The sequence below is a fragment of the Ovis aries genome, chromosome 14 (assembly GCF_016772045.2).
Source record: "Ovis aries strain OAR_USU_Benz2616 breed Rambouillet chromosome 14, ARS-UI_Ramb_v3.0, whole genome shotgun sequence".
NCBI lineage: Eukaryota > Metazoa > Chordata > Mammalia > Artiodactyla > Bovidae > Ovis > Ovis aries.
Genome location: NC_056067.1, coordinates 12,740,982 through 12,760,182, shown reverse-complemented (window position 1 = coordinate 12,760,182; position 19,201 = coordinate 12,740,982). Strand labels below are relative to the sequence as shown.

At 55.8% G+C, this 19,201-nt stretch overlaps 1 protein-coding gene across 1 annotated transcript in view; it reads right to left on the bottom strand.

The window, feature by feature from the left end:
* JPH3 (junctophilin 3) overlaps window positions 1–19,201 on the bottom strand; it is a 77,239-nt gene that overhangs the window by 2,677 nt on the left and 55,361 nt on the right. The window contains exons 3-4 of the mRNA XM_042231529.1: window positions 2,456–2,580; window positions 605–1,503 (exon numbers count right to left, since the gene is read on the bottom strand). Coding sequence (XP_042087463.1) covers window positions 605–1,503; window positions 2,456–2,580 — 1,024 coding nt within the window. The remainder of the gene's footprint in view (window positions 1–604; window positions 1,504–2,455; window positions 2,581–19,201) is intronic.

The following is a 19,201-nucleotide window of genomic DNA, read 5'->3' as shown; positions in this document are numbered from 1 at the left end:
GGAACAAGGGACCTGGGGAGGTCCCTCTGGGGTGCAAGAGCCCCAGCGCTCAGTCTGGCCCAGGCCTCTGTCCTCTCCTCCAAACCGCCTGCCCTCCACAGGGGGCATGCAGGAGACAACGTGGACCTCACAGCTGAGCAGGAGGTGCCCCACCCCCCACAGGGCCTGAGGATCCTGGGTCACAGCCCCGCCCGCGTATCTGACCCCACGGGCCTGAGGCACTGTGTCCATCTCACCCATGTGGGAGCGGACATGCCTGTGTCTCGCCTGCTCTGTCTGGCCTCTGGGTTTCCCTCCAGGACACAGAACTTTCCTTAAAGGACAGCAGGGGGAAAGGTCTGAGAAAGCTGGAGGAAAGGTTGGGGTGGGGAGGCGTTCCAGGCTGCCCAGTTCTTTTAGGGGAGCTTTCAGAACCACCCAGGCGCTTTTGCTGGAAAGATGCCCCAGGGGAGCAACCCTCGCGTGGACCTGTCAGAGGCAGTTCCGGAATTCCCGTGGGTGGGCTTTCAGCAGGGGAGGGTCCTGAGAGCTGGATGGGCGGGGTCGGGCTCTCGCCCCCACCCTCCATCCCTGACCCCACCCCGGTCGGCTGGTGCCCACTCACCGTGCTGGCCTTGAGCTCGTCCCCATTCTCATCGTCAGACTCCAGCGCCACGGGTGCGGACCTCTGGGGCGGGGAGAAGGTCAAGTCCCAGCGCAGCAGCCGCGGCTCTGCGCGGTCCCCCAGCCTCAGGCTCTCCAGCCTCTGCACTGCGGGCTCCGCGCAGGGGGCTGGCCTGGCGTGCTCCTTGTTCTGGGACTTGGACCGCAGTCTCTGGGCCCCGAAGGCCCGGTCCTCCGGGCGGTGGTCCTCCCCGGGGCCCCGGCAGGCGCCCCCCTTGCTGTAGCGTCTTTTCGGAGGGTGCACGTCTTGTGTGTACGAGTCCATCCTCAGCAGGGGCTTCATCTCCATCTCGTAGTTGCTCAGTTTCTCCTCATCCAGCTCCAGCAGCTTGGGGCCCCCGGGGCCGGGGTTGCCGGCCCGGTGGTGGGAAGTCCAGGAGAAAGTGGTGGGGGACTCCGTCCGCCGCTCCCGAGGCTTGGGGTTGCCGGACTGCTTGTGGCCCACGCCCCGGGTGCGGAAGTCATCCGCCGGCTGGCCGCTGCGGAGGACACCGCTGCGGATGCCGCGGGAGGCCCCGGCCTTCTCCTCGGCCCAGCTGTTGCGGGTGTAGTCCCCTCCCCTGCCCTCCAGCAGCATCTGGATGTCCCCGCCCCGCTCCTCGTCCACCGAGACCTGCCGGGAGAAGTGGGCCACCTTGTTCCTTGCGGCGGGGGCTGGGGGTGGGGTGGCCGTGGGGCTGGCGGGGAAGCTCTGCAGGGGGCTGTCGTCGGGGGTCAGGTCCGAGGGGGTGGTGCCCTTGCGGTACAGCTCGGGGCTCTCCTGCTGCGGGGGCGTCCCCGTGGAGGTCACCTCGATGTCGTCGCTCGAAAGCTGATGCTTCGGCCGCTGGTACTCGAGCCCTGCCCAGGGGTGGAGACAGATGTGGGTGGGCAGGTTACTTGGGGGTTCTGTGCTCAGGCCTAGGGGGGACCAGGATTGGGCCAGGTGGCACTCACTGCCTGCCAGCGGGTGAGGGGCAGAGAAAGTGGGAGGACAGTGTTCTCAAAGTCCCGAGGAGACCCCCATCCCCATCTGTGGCCACTATTGAGGGTGACCGGATCAGGATGATGGGGTGGCCCCCAGCTGCAGAGGTGACCCGAGGCCCGATGTGTTCCTCCTGAGGACAGAATGTCTTGTGCTGGGTGACCCTTCCGCAAGGCAGGATGTGGAGCTTAAGTGACAGTCCCACTGCCCCTGCCCCCATCCTGGGTCCTGGGGTTCTCCAGGCCACTGTGAAGGCAGGGCTGAGAGCAGAGCTCCAGAGGGTGGTCCCAGGACGGATCCGACCCCAGCACCTCAAGAGCCTTCCAGTCGCTCTGGGAAGCGTGCATCCAGAGGCATGATCCTGAGCTGCGTGAGGAGGGTGGGGGCTGGGCTGCCAGGACCTCAGCCTCGGCAGACCCTCGGACCAGTCACCCCCTGCTCTCGAGGAGGGAGGAGGGTCTCGGGTCTGGCTGACTCAAGGGGCTTCTAACTCCTTTCATCCCTTCCCCGCTCCGAGAGCACAGGTGGGCACCCCGAGTGTCTCCGAGCTTCACTGCCCAGCTCGGCCACCAGCTCGGTCATGTGTGGCTGCTGATGTTTAAATGTGACTGAAGAGCAGGCCAGGGGCTGCAGTGGCCACAGTTCCTGCGTGGAGGGCAGCCACCTGGTTGGGCAGAGCAGGGACAGAGTTTTAGAACAGCCCTGGGGGGCGTAGAGCACACCGGAGTCTTAGGGGTGAAGCAGGCAGGAGGGATGCGATGGGCTGGCGGGGGGCTCTGGGGCACAGCCCATGGGAGGCATCCAGGGACCCTGGCTGAGCAGACTCACCGTTTTCCCGGTGCTGGAAGGAAGGGGAGAACTCTTTGGCAGTGATCCGGGCGATGCGCGCCTCCTCCTGGGCCTTCTGGGCCGCGGTGAGGGCTGCCTCCGCCTTGGCCCGGGAGTGAGAAGTCCTGGGTGGGGGAGACGGGAGGGCAGTGAGGGCCTGGGATGGGTCAGGACAGGGTGCCTGACACCTCGCTCACCCACACGGTCCCACCAGGGCCTCGGTGCCCTTCAGCCGCTGCAGGCACGGGGCAGGCCACACTCGAGAGTGGAACCTGGCCTGGGACGGGCCCAGTCCTGCCGGAGGAGTGTCCCTCCTCTCCGGGTCCTGGCCACAGACTAGACCCCTGGCTGACTCGTCTCAGCCTCCAGGGGTGGGCCGGTGCTCAGTGTGGCCCTGACTAGAGACGGGGGTTCTGGGGGTGGCTATTCCCTGATGGACAGGGAAGCCTGGTGTGCTGCACTCCACGGGGTCGCAAAGAGCCGGACATGACTGAGCGACTGAACTGAAAGGATGCCACTGCCACCAGTGCGCAGAGTGGGCCGTGCTCCAGGTGGCCGGCCTGGAGCAGGAAGGGGTGGGGCCCACCAGCCTGGCTCAGAGAGGGTGCCAGGGCCCAAGGAGTGTGGCCTGCCTGCACACCAGCTCTGACCTACCCCAGGCGACTGCTTAGCCTCCGTCCCACCCTGTGTGAAGGGCCCTTGTTCAACCCAGCTGAGCCAAGGGCTGCACGGCTCCTGTTCCCAGGACACAGGCCAGGATGGGTGTGTTGGCCCCTGGCCCCCAGCCCAGCATTTCTTCCCCCAGACCCTATCCCGGCCACCACAGTGCCTCCACAGGCTGGTGCCTCCAACCCTGTGGATGTGGAGGAGACACATCCGGGGGTTCTGAGAAAACCTCCCCAAGTGGGTGGGAGCCATGGTCTCCAGGCGCTGAGAGAAGGCGAAGCCCGACTCCCCTTAGCACTCAGGGTGACGGTTCTCCGCAGTCACTTGGATTTGGTGATGGCACCGCCCTTGTGTGAGGGCACAGGCCCAGCGTGGGGACCTCACACCCCAGGGTGGACACGGGAGCCACGACTCCAAACGAGCTTGATGTACGGCCCAGAAACTTAAAGCAGGACAGCCTCCGGCCCAACGCTCAGACCTGTCCCTCCCCAGCTGAGTCCACATGAGACACGCAGGGGGCAGGGCTGGGTCACTCAGATGGAGGGTCTCACCTGCCTCTGGGTTCCACTTGTTCCTGCCTCCTGTCCTGGCTCCAGGGGCCTGCTTCCTAACCGCCAGTCCCCCGAGACGATTGCAGTCTGACCCCCCAGGGGCCTCCTCCCTTCCCCGGAGCGCTCTAAACAGCCTGGCCACACACCCCTCAGTGCCCATGGGACCCGCTCCATGGGGTCCACCAGGAGACCCCTCACTCTTTGCAAGCCACAGGGTTCTGTTTTTTCTCAGAATGCCCCTGTGCTAACCAGGACGAGTTTACAAGAAGAGAACAGGGTGTGATGTGCCCAGAGAGTGTGTATGCCATCGCACGAGCAGGAGTGCAGGACCCAGAGCCGCCGCCCCCAGGCCCCTCGCCCGCCAGCCTGCTGCTTCACCTGGGAGTGGCCGCTAAGGCGGAACTAACCGCAGAAGCGTAGAAGCGCAGTGCCAAGGAAATTCTTCCCTTCACACGGTTTCTGAACAACGGGGAAAGACAGCGCCTCTCAGTGTGGCGGCTGCCCGGGCCCCTCGGCATGGAAGCAGAGAAGCAGCGCCCCGCGGACGATCCCTCGGGGAACCCGTGCTTGTCATCATGACAGACGAGGGGCAGGAAGTCCGGGGGTTGGCAAGCCAGTAACGCAGCACCAGTTACGAGCACGGAGCTCATCGGTGGTCATCAGTTGATAAGCCGTGGCTGCAGCCCACGGGCTCCCATGGGGCGTCCCCCACCTGCACCCCCGAAGGCACAGGGAGTGTCTGCGGCCCTCAGGGGCTGTGCCGTCCGCGCTGATGGGGGCACGGCTGGCCGAGGCCCGTGTTCACTTTCAGAACTGGCAGGGTCGCGTCAGACCCAGTGAGGGTCACTGTGAGGCCCCGGCCGCCCAGGCCCATCTCGGGGCCAGGGCCCTGGGGACAGAGCAGAAAGAACCGAGGCAGGGTTTCCAGCTGCGGGGGTCCCGCCTCCCCGTCCTTCTCTGTCTGTCTGCTGCATGGGACCCGGTGAGCAACTCCTACACGGACACCCCGACCTGGAGACCCGGGCATTCTGAAATCGTGTTCGAAGTGCCCCACCTGCTTCTTCCTTACCCCTAGCAGGGGCCCACGGTTTTTATCTGACCCTGTGAGGCCCCACAGCCCCACATGCGCTGGACTGGACACGGCCCTTCCTGGGCCAACGGTGTGATCTGGTTCCTGCAAGGCGGCTCCCACAGCTGAGAGGGTTGTGGTCGGGGCAGGACACCACCTCCCTTGGAACCTGCCCGTGGGCCGAGGCTCGGCTTAGCTGATGCTGCGGCTTCTCCAGAATGTGCCAGGGGCTGGCTTTTCTAGTAACACTTTATTGAGCTATAACAGAATGTGTATATATATATTATATATATAATAATGTATATATGTAATATATATATAAAGTGAAGTCGCTCAGTCATGTCCGACTCTTTGCGACACCATGGACTGTAGCCTACCAGGCTCCTCCGTCCATGGGATTCTCCAGGCAAGAGTACTGGAGTGGGTTGCCATTTCCTTCTCCAGGGGATCTTCCCGACCCAGGGATCGAACCCGGGTCTCCAGCATTCCAGGCAGACGCTTTAACCTCTGAGTCACCAGGGAAGTCCAAATAATAGTGTGTATATACATAAAACAGTGTGTGAATATATTTATCAGTGTGTATTCATATACAATAGCATGTGTGTGTGTGTATATAATAAGTACTGCAGTGGTAAAGAATCTGCCTGCCAATGTAGGAGACGCAAGAGATGAGGTTCAGTCCCTGGGTTGAGAAGATCCCCTGGAGGAGGAAATGCAACCCACTGCAGTATTCTTGTCTGGAGACTCCCATGGACAGAGGAGCTGGTGGGCTACAGTCTCTGGGGTCACAAAGAGTCGGACACAACTGAGCACACATCCACACACACGTGTATGTAATGTGTCTATATATAGTGTGTGTCTATATAATCACTGCAGAAGGCGATGGCACCCCACTCCAGTACTCTTGCCTGGAAAATCCCATGGACGGAGGAGCCTGGTAGGCTGCAGTCCATGGGGTCATGAAGAGTCAGACAGGACTGAGCAACTTCCCTTTCACTTTTCACTTTCATGCACTGGAGACGGAAATGGCAACCCACTCCAGTGTTCTTGCCTGGAGAATCCCAGGGACGGGGGAGCCTGGTGGGCTGCCATCTATGGGGTCACACTGAGTCGGACACGACTGAAGCGACTTAGCAGCAGTGTATACACATTAGTGTGTGCATATTATATGTTAGTGTATTATTTAACAGTGTGTGTGTGTATATATAATTGTGTATAAAAACTAGCATGTGTGTCTGTAATAGAGTGTAATAGTGTGTGAATATGTATGATTGTGTGTATGTCTGTAATAGTGTGTGTATAAATATAATAGTATAGGTACGTATATAAAAGGGCTTCCCTGGTGGCTCAGTGGTAAAGGATCCGCCTGCCAAAGCAGGAGACGTGGGTTCAGTCTCTCTGGTGGTAAGCGCCCCTGGAGAAGGAAATGCAACCTACTCCGGTATTCTTGCCTGGAAAACCCCATGCTTAGCGGAGCCTGGCTGGCTACAATCCTTGGGGTCACAAAAGAGTTGGACATGACTTAGTGACTAAACAACAATATGTCTATAATAGTGTGTGACTGTGTAATATGTACACGTGTGTATGTATGTGTGTATCTGTATGTATCTGTAACAGTGTGTGTGTATATGTAATATTGTGTATCTATAATCCCATGTATACACACACACACACACAATGGTGTATATATAAAAATGTGTGTATATATGAAATAGGGTGCATATGTAATTGTATATAATAGTGTGTCTCTATAATAGCTTGTGTATATATACCTGTCCATATAATAGTGTGTGTCTATGTGTGTCTGTATATATAATAGTGTCTGTACACATATACATAGTTAAGTGAAAGTGAAGAAAGTGAAGGTGCTCAGTCATGTCCGACTCTTTATGACCCCATGGACTGTAGCGCACCTGGCTCCTCCGGCCATGGGGTTTTTCAGGCAAGAAGCTGGAGTGGGTTGTCATTTCCTCCTCCAGGGGATCTTCCCGTGACCCTGGGTCTCCTGCACTGCAGGCAGACTCTTTACCATCTGAGCCACCAGTGAGTCCCATATACACACACACACACACACACACAATGGTGTATATATAAAAATGTGTGCATATATGAAATAGGGTGCATGTATAATTGTATAGAATAGTGTGTATCTATAATAGTTTGTGTGTGTATGTGTGTTTATAATAGTGTGCATGTCTATAATACTGTGCCTATATAATAGTGTGTGTCTATAAAATTGTATCTATATAATAATGTCGGTATATATAAGAGTGTATCCATATAACAGTGTTTGTATCTATATAATAGCGTGTGTATATATAATAGTGTGTCTACCTTATCTAAAATAGATAGCCAATGGGAATTTGCGGTATGGCTCAGGAAACTAAAACAGGGGCTCTGTATCAACCCAGAGGGGTGGGATGGGGAGGAAGATGGGAGGGAGGTTCAAGAGGGAGGGGACATACATATACCTATGGCTGACTGATGCTGAGGTTTGACAGAAAACAATAAAATTCTGTAAGGCAATTATCCTTCAATTAAAAAATAAATTAAAAAATAGTGTATACATGTGTGTATATATACGTGGATATATATTATATACACAACTATTATATACACGCACACTATTATATATAAAATACTGTGTATCTGTGTAATAGTGTGTTGTATATAATCTGTATGTAACAGTGTGTGTGTATAATAGTGACCGTACATACCTAATACACACAGAGATAACTCGCCCGTCCGAGGAGTGCGATCCGGTGGCTTATCTAACATATATGTAACAGTGTGCATGCGTAATAGTGACTGTACATACATAATACACACAGAGATAACTCGCCCGTATGAGGAGTGCAATCCAGTGGCTTTAGCCCATCTGTGGAGCTGCAGTACCACCACTGCAGTCAGTCTTAGAATCTTCTACTCACCCCCAAAGACCCTGCTCCCTCCATCAGTCAGCCCCGTCTTCCCCAGAGCCTCCCACCAGCCCTCGGTGGTCAGCAGGGTTGCCCGCTGTGCACGCTTCACGCATGCTTGAGTTGACTGAGGGAGACGCACGTCACAACGGGCGCCACCTGGGAGGTCGCGGGGCAGGGCCGTCGAGCATGTCCACAGGCCACGCAGCCACCACCCCTGTCCAGTGCTGGGACCTTCGCACCACCCTCAAACAGCCCCCTCCCCAGGGCAGTCACTCCCACCTGCACCCCAGCCCAGCACCAGGGGTCTGAGCCTCAGTTCAGCCCCTCCCATCGCTGCGTGGAGACGGGGACCCCCTCCTGGGTGGAGCAGCGGGGCGAGTCCCGGGGCTGCTCCTGGGGTCTGAGGGGAGCGCCCCGCCACCCTGTGCTGTCCCTACTCCCGGGGACCCGGGGTCGTCACCTGGCTAACGAATGTCCCCCAAGCTGGTGACGTCCACCCTGAGCCTCCTGAAGGCCCTCAGACGTGACGTAGGGACAGGCCTGGCCCCCAGGGTGAGCGTGCTCCTGTCACAGACAATGGAACCCTGAGAAGGAAATGTGTGCGGGTCGTGAGCCGAGCGGGGGACGTGCCTCAAGCGAGGAGGCTGCAGGACAGGAGGTCCAGGAGGCTGAGGGTGGGGACAGGGCTCGAGTGTCTCCAGGTGCGCCTGTCATCGGAGCAGGTGTCCCGAAGCCCTAAGAGTGCCAGGGACAAGGTAGGTAATTGAATTGTTAATCCCACTGGGGGTTGGAAGCAAAGAAAAAAGTGCGGGAGACCCTGTATGTTCACGTGACTCCAGAAAGCAGGTTTACTTAACCCCAAAACCATGTAATAGGAGGAGGAGACACACCCCAAAACTGGTGGCACCGTTGTACTACAACCACTGCAGTCAGTCTTAGAATCTTCTACCCACCCCCGAAGACCCCGCTCCCTCTATCAGTCACCCCCACCTCTCCCAGAGCCTCCCCACCAGCCCGTGGTGGTCAGCAGGGTTGCCCGGAACAACGGTGGTGGCATGAGCTCTGCACCCTGCCCTGGGGGTTTAGGCAGTTACTGCTTCCTAGGACGTGTTCATTACAAACAAGGGTAGGAAAAGGTGACATGATGCTGAAACCTGGGATGATTTCCCATTTTTAGCATATGTTACCACCTTTTCGCTCATTTCCAATGCCCCACAACAGTCCTGGATTGATCATGCAGGGACAAGAAGACTCCCCTACCCAACCTGGAGGAGAGGTTGATGATGTTAGCCTGATGTCTACTCAAGAATGAAGAAGAAAGTGGTCTTTTTCTCCTCCCCACTTTTCCTTGATTATAGAACTGCAGCCCAGCTTCTTGCCCACCCACCTGTAAGCCTCCTATTCTAATAAGTCGCTTCTTATCTATGGCGTTGTGTGCCTCTGCGCATGTGCCAAGTTGCTTCAGTCGTGGCTGACCCTTTGTGACCCCATGGACTGTAGCCCACCAGGCTCCTCTCTCCATGGGGATTCTCCAGGCAAGAACCCTGGAGTGGGTTGCCAGGCCCTCCTCCAGGGCATCTTCTTGATCCAGGGATGGAACCTGAATCTCTTATGTCTCCTGCATTGTCAGGGGGGTTCTTTACCACTAGTGCCCCCTGGGAAGCCCTATCTATGACTTTCAGTTCAGTTCAGTCTCTCAGTCGTGTCCGACTCTTTGCGACCCCATGAATCGCAGCACGCCAGGCCTCCCTGTCCATCACCATCTCCCGGAGTTCACTCAGATTCACGTCCATCGAGTCAATGATGCCATCCAGCCATCTCATCCTCTGTCGTCCCCTTCTCCTCCTGCCCCCAATCCCTCCCAGCATCACAGTCTTTTCCAATGAGTCAAATCTTCGCATGAGGTGGCCAAAGTACTGGAGTTTCAGCTTTAGCATCATTCCTTCCAAAGAAATCCCAGGGCTGATCTCCTTTACGATGGACTGGTTGGATCTCCTTGCAGTCCAAGGGACTCTCAAGAGTCTTCTCCAACACCACAGTTCAAAAGCATCAATTCTTCAGCACTCAGCCTTCTTCACAGTCCAACTCTCACATCCATACATGACCACAGGAAAAACCATAGCCTTGACTAGATGGACCTTAGTCGGCAAAGTAATGTCTCTGCTTTTGAATATGCTATCTAGGTTGGTCATAACTTTTCTTTCAAGGAGTAAGTGTCTTTTAATTTCATGGCTGCAGTCACCATCTGCAGTGATTTTGGAGCCCAGAAAAATAAAGTCTGACACTGTTTCCACTGTTTCCCCATCTATTTCCCATGAAGTGATGGGACCGGATGCCATGATCTTCGTTTTCTGAATGTTGAGCTTTAAGCCAACTTTTTCACTCTCCTCTTTCACTTTCATCAAGAGGCTTTTTAGTTCCTCTTCACTTTCTGCCATAAGGGTGGTGTCATCTGCATATCTGAGGTTATTGATATTTCTCCCAGCAATCTTGATTCCAGCTTGTGTTTCTTCCAGTCCAGCGTTTCTCATGATGTACTCTGCATAGAAGTTAAATAAGCAGGGTGACAATATACAGCCTTGACGTACTCCTTTTCCTATTTGGAACCAGTTTGTTGTTCCATGTCCAGTTCTAACTGTTGCTTCCTGACCTGCATACAGATTTCTCAAGAGGCAGGTCAGGTGGTCTGGTATTTCGATCTCTCTCAGAATTTTCCACAGTTGATTGTGATCTACACAGTCAAAGGCTTTGGCATAGTCAATAAAGCAGAAATAGATGTTTTCTGGAACTCCTTGCTTTTTCCATGATCCAGCGGATGTTGGCAATTTGATCTCTGGTTCCTCTGCCTTTTATAAAACCAGCTTGAACATCAGGAAGTTCACAGTTCACGTATTGCTGAAGCCTGGCTTGGAGAATTTTGAGCATTACTTTACTAGCATGCTGAGCAGGCTGATGCATGAGCTGATAGTGGGGTATTTTAGGGTCAGGAAGAAGGAAGGACGCGGGGTGAGCACAGAGAGGGTGCTGGAGGGCCCAGGCCGTGGAAGGACTCTGAGCTCCCCGGTGCCCAAGGTAGGCTTGAAACAGCATTGATCCCATTCAGGGGGTTTGCCGGACAGAATCAAAGCCTTGGCTCAGGAGAGAGGTGGCCAGCCTGGGCTCTGGGCCTGTAGGAAGCTTCTTGGCTTCCAGGCTTCCTCAGGGCAGGATGGGGAGCCACACAGGCTGAGCCCAGCACTAAATGTGGAAGGCTGGAATGACCCAGAGACCAGCACTGTGGGCCTGGAGGGGACAGTGCGCGTCCGTGAAGGTTTGGTGACTCCGAGTCGACATCCCTCCCCAACCCCCCCAGGGAGTATCCCCTGACTAATGGCAGGTCCCCACACTCACTGACAAATGCTGATGCTGGAGCCCAGACCCCCCCATCCCTCCCCAGGGATGGGGTGGCAGGCACAGGACCGAGGGGGCCGGTGGGCAGGGCAGGTCCCTAGGCAGTGGCAAGGCCAGACTGCGGGCCACAGGGGGATGTGGAATCGAGGAGGGTTTGTGCACTGTGAACTAGTGGGGTTGCTGGTTCGTTATTAGAGGAATGATGTGAACTTTACTGTATCAGCGCCCACTTTGAAGAGTTCAGTGCAAATCCCCCCAAAGGTCAGGCCAACAGGTGTCACCTAGCGCATCTCTGCACACACATCCTGTGTAAACACGCGTGTGCCGTCCCCTCTGTCCCAAGGGAGACGTGGCTCAGACACGACAGCAGTTCTGGGGACGGACTCATCCAAGAGGCTGATGGAGGCCCAGCTTTCATCAGGCCCAGCATGATGGGCTGTTTCCCTGTTTATTCTGAGCCCGTGGAACTAAGAACAAGCACCTCCTGCCCACCCTCCTGGGAGGCCTGGCTGGATGGCAGGAGCTGGGTCCCCGTCCTCAGATGGCCACCTTGGCCCTGGCCTCAAAGCCAGCATGGTGGGTGTGGCTGAGCCCCGACCCCCATATCCAGTCCCCCTCATGGTGTATTTGGTGAACACCCCCTCGACCGGAGGCTCCCAGAGAGGAGGTCCCGCTGTTCCCACCTGCTCGGGAGCACACACACACACACACACACACACACACACACACTGAGAGGGAGGGATGGGAGACATCCCAGAGGGGCCACGGTCTGGTTCCTGCCGCTTTGCTTAGTAAAAACACACGGACATTAATCCCCCAACATCATACGTATATTTACACATATACGTTCACACATATATAAAAAGAACGTGCTGCGGCAACCCTAAAATAAAATTAAATCAAGCAACTGCATTTAATAGAGAAGAAACCTCCCAAGGCATCGCGAAGGTTCCCCGGAAGTGAGACATGCAGGGCTCTTGGCTGGTAGTGAGGTGACCTGCCCTCTGGGGACACTGAGCAGGGGTCCGGCCGGTGCCGTGAGCCGGCTGGGGAGTCCTGGGTCCCCACACCCTGGCAGCTCCACCTGGTGTCCTGCACCTCTGCCCCCTGCACCCCAGCTCCCAGAGAGGAGCGCCAGGCATTCCCGCCAACCAGGGGGACAGCAGCTCCCAGACACAGGGCTGCACAAGACAAGGCCACAGGTGCATCAGACGGATGGACACACGGGTGGGGCGTGCAGTGACCTGCCTGTGCCCCCCCAAGCTCTGTCCATCTGGGAACTGGGAATGTCACCTTATTTGAGGGGGGGTGTGATAAAACCCCAAACGGCCAAGCCCCTCCAAGTGTCTGACTCAGCAGGTCTGGGTGGGCCTGGGAACCTGAACTTGTCTGCAGTCAGCCCTCTGCCCCCGGCTGACACCGCAGTGAACCGGTTTGTGTTCCCACACCCCAGACTGAGGCGTGCCCACCCCCCAGGGCTGCCCTGGGCCCCCCAGCTCACTGTTTGCTCAGGAGGAGGTGTGTGGTCCCACTCACAGCCGCCAGCTCCCATCCCCAAGTCCAGGCTTGACTTTCTCATGCCCGGATTCAATTCAGCACGTGCTGAGCGCCTGCTGTGTACACGTGGGGACGCCCAGGGGTCAGGGGTCCTCTGCACACTGTCGTGGGCCCTGTTGGCCCTGGCAGCTAGCTGGCTTCCATGCCCGTGGCGACGCTGAGGCCAGTGTGTGGGCTACTCCTCACTGACCAGTCAGGAGACCGAGGCACAGGGATCTGGGCGCGCTCTGGGGCCCAGGGCTGGGACAGGTACACACACTTCTCCAGCCAGTGAAGGACCGCCTTTCAGAGGTGGAGACGTGCCATGAGCACATTCAGGGGGAAGGCGCCAAGTGGAAGCCAGGTGTTAGCCCCACCCACCCCACTCCTTCTCCTGATGGCCTTCTTGAGGGCCCCCAGGAGCCTCTGGAGCCCACCCACATGTGATTCCAGCCAGGATGGCCGAGCTGAGCATGAGGCCCTCGGTGCCAAGGGCTCCTTCACGGGCCCAGAGGTGTTCTTGGGCCCAAGGAAGAAGGATCGTGGCCCTGCCCGCCCGACAACCTGGGGCCCTGCCCTCGCTGCCCAAGGCCGTGACCGAGCTCCACGTTCATCTCTCATCCCCACGGCCCCTGCACTCTGGCCTTACACTGTCCTCCCAGCAGGTCTCTCTGCAGACGGCATCTGACCTCGTCACCACCACCTCCCCCCTCTGGTTTTATAACAGTTTAACTGAGCTTGATCCATGTCCCTCCATGACTGCCTTCACGGGCTGTCTTCTCCATGTATGGCATCCCCTCCCCCAACCTCTGTGAGGGCGCTGTCCTTGGACTCAGACCACACCTATCTAGGATGACTACGTCTCCAGACCCTCACTCTGGTTGATCTGCTTCCCCAGAGAGGGCTACGCTGCGTCTCCAGGGTGTCTGCAGATGGAGGTGACTTCTCAGGGGTACCACTCAGCCCACCCTGGTGGGCAGGATGCCAGGCTGGGGACAGGGGGTGGAGGAAGGGGAAATGCTCCACTGTCCCTCCAGCCCCAGCCCTGCCGGCCCCCCCAGGCCACAGGATCTCTTCTTTCTAACTGTTGTGAGCAAGGCCGCCCCCTGCCTGCAGGAGGGCAGAGCCAGACCTGTATCTGTCCCCACCTGCACGCGGCCTGAGGCGTGTGGGCATCTCTAAGGGCAGAACCCAGGGCTTAGTTCCCTTGAAGAGAGGCTGGCAGGGGAGAAAGAAGGGGAGACAGAGGCGCACAAGCCTTCCTTTCACAGGCAGGGCCAGTGCAGTAACCCTTTGCCTTCGCATTGTTAGGTCCTTGCTAAGGGCTTCCAGCCAAAGAGCAGTGCATCCCTATAGATGGAAACGTGCAAGGCTGTGTGCACGCCAGTGAGAACGCAGTCCCAGGCATGGACGCTCCTCCAGGACGACCAGGCTAAAGGCAAGTGGCTGAGCCCCGAGCCCCGAGTGGGCAGACACAACAGAGGGGGCCCCCGCACTGCGTCACCAGGAGACAGGGTGTAGCAGTCAGGCCCCTGAGCAGCTGGGCTTCGTCTCCTTCTGACACTTCAAGCTAACAGTAAGGCAGAAGGGAGGAGCTGGGCCCTGTTTGAATAAAAGTAAGGATATTTCTGGGCTCCTCATCTTAAGGATATTTCACCCACATATTTCTCATTCTCAGGGTCAAGGAGATCTCCCAGACTACACATGTGTGGAGATCAGAGGAGGGAGGGGTGTCAAACCAAAATATGTCCCCGCCAACCTCCCGAAACCCTTGAGCTGGAATCCATCTTGGGTAAAAGATGCACGTATCTGGGAGGGCCCTGGGTCAGATCGAATATGGACATGAAGCCAGACAATGCAAGATGACTGGCCAGAGAACGCCTGGAAACTGCCCACCGTGTGAGCATTTAAACCATCCCCAAAGTGCAAGACTCCCTGAGCCTGCCCACATATCCTTCTGCACATTTTACTTCTAATAAACATCCTACCTGTTTCACAAACTTTCCTTCTCTTTGCTGAACATTTTCTTTAAAGAAGAGAAGATCTGGAGACCCACTTCTAGCTGCCAGTCTCTGGTGGCCTAGTGGCCAGGATTCGGTGCGCTCACCTCCGGGGCCTGGGTTCAATTCCCCGTCAGGGAACTCAGATTCCACTTCAAGCCGCCACAAGCTGTGGCCACCCTCATCTCACAGACAAGACGACTTGGGGCCCCAGGGGTGGAGAGGCTTGCTTGAGGTCCAGAGGGGTGGTGCAGAGCCCAGGGTGCGTGGGATAGGTCAGGGGAGGACCAGACTCCTGACCCCTCTGAACAGAAGCCGCATCCAGGGCCTCGTGTGGCCCCGTCAGCTCCCCACTGGCTCCCATTCAGGACTGCCCTCATGTCATTTTTCCCTGTCCACACCTTCGGATCACAGAAGAGAGCAGAGACGGGGCAGAAAATGGAGAACGGAGGCTTTTTCACTAGGAGTGGCGCCGACCAGAGCCTGCTGCCCGATGGGGACTCCGACGATGCCAGCCAGGAGCCAGGCTGTGGCGAGCACCGTTGGGGGGGGCATCAAATCCCCACATGACCCAGTTCACAGGGGAGAGAGCCGAGGCAAAGGACACCCAGCATGGCTGGGTGGCTCTCAGCCCCCACAGCCAGGTGTGTTACAGAGAATACTCGTATGTTGTAGGCACTGAGAACACGTGTATGCTGACTCGTGTCCTCCCAAATACACACGCTGAAGCTCTAACCCGGGCACCCTCGAGTCTTTACTGAGGTCATCGAGTTAAAATGAGGTCACTTGGGTGGCTCTGATCCAGTTTAAACCCTTAAATCCTGATGACCGGTTTAAGAAGAGAGACCAGCACACATACAAAGAGGGAAGGTCACGTGAGGACGCAGGGAGGAGGGAGGGTCTACACGCCAGGGAGAGAGGCCCCCAAAACCAGCCTGCCCAGACCTCGATGTCAGACGTCCAGCCTCCAGGACTGGGAAGGAATAAACCTGTCATCTGAGCCCTGTCCACTGCCTCAGTCCATCCACACAAGTAAGGCAGGGGACCGGCAGGATCTTCAAAGAGGATTCAAGTCAAAACAGGACAGTAGCTGGGACTTCCTTGCTGCTGCAGTGGTTAAGACTCCACACTTCCAATACGGGGGCCCTCGGTTCAATTCCTGGTTGGGGAACTAGGTCCCGCATGCCGCAACTAAGGACGCTGCACATTTACCACTCAGTGCAGCCAAAAGCAAAAGCAAACAGACAAAAAACAAGCCGGAATAAAACAAGTCCCTTATTGCAGCTATCTTAATGGCATTTTCTACTGAAGCCAGGAAATTGGTAAGGGTCTGTACTGCCTGAATCCCACCTGAGGCTCTGAAAAGGGTATTTCATCTGGTCAGACCCAGTTAGAACGTCTAAGATGAGTAGCCCAGAAAACCAGGGAACATTCTGGATCAAACCGTGACAGCTGGCCTCTCTTCCTCCTGCCATATTTCCCCACTTCCCCCTCCACCTCTTTTTTTTTCTATTAAAAAAACCTTCAAAGGAAGAGAAAGGAGAACTCAAAGTGATGAAGGAACCGCTGTCCAGCGCACTGGCAGGTCCAGCGAGGCTGACTCACAAAGCACAGAGCAGATGGGGGTCCAGATGCCGCACAGAGGGACATCCAGCCCCAGCGCTGAGACGAGAGGGGCGGGGGAGGCCCTGAGGTCACGGGTCTGACACTGAGACCCCACCCGGAGAGCAGCCTTGGGGTCTGTGGGAGATCCTGGGGCTGCAGTAACAAGGGACCACCAACTGGGGGCTTAAAAGAGAAACCCATTCTCCCTCAGCTCCAGAGGCCCGAAGTCCACACCCCCGAAGCCCTGGGAGAAACTGTTCCAGGCCTCCCTCCCAGTTCCTGCAGGGCTGGTGGCCCCCGGCAGTCCTTGTCGTGGGGCTGCACTAGTCTCTGCCTTCATCCTCCTGTGGCCTCTTCCCGTGTCTATGTCTCTCCTTGTCTGCTTCTTATAAAGACACTCATCATTGGATTTGGGCCACCCTAAGCCAGAATGATGCCATGTCAAGATCTTTAATTACATCTACAGAAACCCTTCTTCCAAATAAGGGCATGGTCTAAGGTTCCAGCTGGACAAGTCTTCTGGGGTCCACCATCTAGCCTACTGCAAGGTATTGCTGTCACTGTTCAGTCATGTCCGACTCTGTGATACCAGGGGCTGCAGCACGCCAGGTTTCCCTGTCCGTCACTATCTCCTGGAGTTTGTTCAAACTCATGTCCCTCCAGTCGGTGATGCCATCCAACCATCTCATCCTCTGTCACCTCCTTCTCCTCCTGTCTTCAGTCTTTCCCAGCATTAGGGTCTTCTCTAGTGAGTTGGCTCTTCACATCACGTGGCTGAAGTATTGCAACTTCAGCTTCAGCATCAGTCCTTCCAATGAATATTCAGGATTGATTTCCTTTAGGATTGACTAGTTGGATTGCCTTGCTGTCCAAGAGATTCTTAAGAGTCTTCTCTGACACCACAATTTGAAAGCATCAATTATTCGACACTCTGCCTTCTTTATAGTCCAAGTCTCACATCCATACATGACTACTGGAGAAACCATAGCTCTGACTATACAGACCTTTGTCAGCAAAGTAATGGCTCTGCTTTTTAATTTGCTATCTAGGTTTGTCAAAGCTTTTCTTCCACAGAGCGTCTTTTACTTTTGTGGCTGCAGTCACCGTCCTACAGATGAATATAGTCCTATAGTCACTATAGGGTATTAATTCTCCACTTCTCTGGAACCTTTGATCTCAGGCCAAAATAACTCCCAGAAAGTGACCCCACCCTCCACCTGCCCCTCTAAGAGCAACCCAGGTTTCCCAGGACCCCCATCAACTCCCAAGAAGGTGTGACGGGGGTGAGTGTTGGCATCCAGGCTCCATCCACCTCCTTCTCCATCTGGGGCACGTTATGCCTCTCTGGGTCTCAATGGAAAAAGGTACAGTAACAAGGATCCTGTGGGATCTCAGCAAAGGTCCCTGAGACAAGGCGTAGATGGCACACAGCTCAGCTTTCCTTATTAGTGGGTATTTCACAGACGAGGTTTGCACTGTGGTGTAATTTATGTATCATAATTATGACAGAATAATTTCTCCTATTTAATGGTGCAGTTCAGTGATACTCAGGGTACTTAGAGTCCTGTAACTGTCACCATAACCGGATTTTACATTTTCAGCGCCACTAAGAAATCTCATCCCCATTAGCCCTCACGCCCGTTCCCGGGCTCACGGCAGCAGCCAGTCGGCTGTTCCGTTGTTGTTTTGATGGAAGTATTTCTCTGGGAAGGAATTAAGGGCCTGCGCTGGCAGGGGAAGGGCGGCTGTGTTTGAACTAGGTGCAGCTAGGGGCTGGGAGACCGGGGGCAGGGCCTCGCTGCAGCCCCCTTCCTGCTCTCCACGGTGCCTGGCCGCTTCTGAACTTCCTCTGTTTTGGACAGTTCCTTTCTCAGGACTGTCCTTTCACCAGGACTTCCTGGTGGCTCAGATAGTAAAGCGTCTGCCTACAGTGCAGGAGACCTGGGTTCACTCCCTGGGTCGGGAAGATTCCCTGGAGAAGGAAATGGCAACCCACTCCAGTACTCTTGCCTGGAAAATCTCATGGATGGAGGAGCTTGGTGCAGGCTACTGTCCATGGGGTTGTAAAGAGTCAGGCACGACTGAGCGACTTCACTTCACTTTCTCAGTTAGAAAATACAACAAACTCTGTGGATGGCAGAAACCAACACAATACTGTAAAGCAATTATCCTCCAATTAAAAATAAATAAATAAATAAAATACACCAAAATCTAGAAAACCACCCTCCTGGATCGAAAGAGGAAATGGCAGAGAGGAGGGTAAAACAACCCAGACACAGACACGCTCTCCGTCACCGCCAGACACGCCCTGGGAGAGCAGGGCTCGCTTGTCTCCTTGCTCCAAGTGGGCTGACCGCCACACACTGGACACGTGGGGGCACCAGGGACTCTGAGCACAGGGGCAGGACCTGCCCTGAGGGAGTGGATGGCCTGATGGGGAGGCTGGTTTGGACACGGGCCTCCCGAAGCCTGAGAGGAAGGAGCTGGCCAGGTAAACAATCTTGGGATGAAGTCGCAGTGAGAGCCAAGGCCCGGGGCAGGGGAGCAAGCTGTGTGCTGGAGAAGCTGGGGAGGCCGATGTGGGTGTCTGCCTCACAGTGGGGCAGTGGGACCAGCCCGGAAGATGAAGGTTTAAAACCTCCCAGTGCCAGGCTATTACGGCTGGATGCTCTCTCTTTAAAAAAAAAAAAACACAATACACACACATACACACACACACACACACACGTGTGTGTGTATATATATAGAAATGTGATTTCTTTTTTAAAAAACGTTCAAATAAAAACTGTGGAGAATGAATGTAAATTCCCCTTCCACCCTCCCCATCTACTCAGCGCCACAGTGCTCAGTAGACAGCAGCTCTGTTGTGTCCGACTCTTTGCGACCCCATGGACTGTAGCCCACCAGACTCCTCTGTCCATGAGATTCTTCAGGCAAGAATACTGGAGTGGGTAGCCATTCCCTTCTTCAGGGGATCTTCCCGACCCAGGGATGGAACTCGAGTCTCC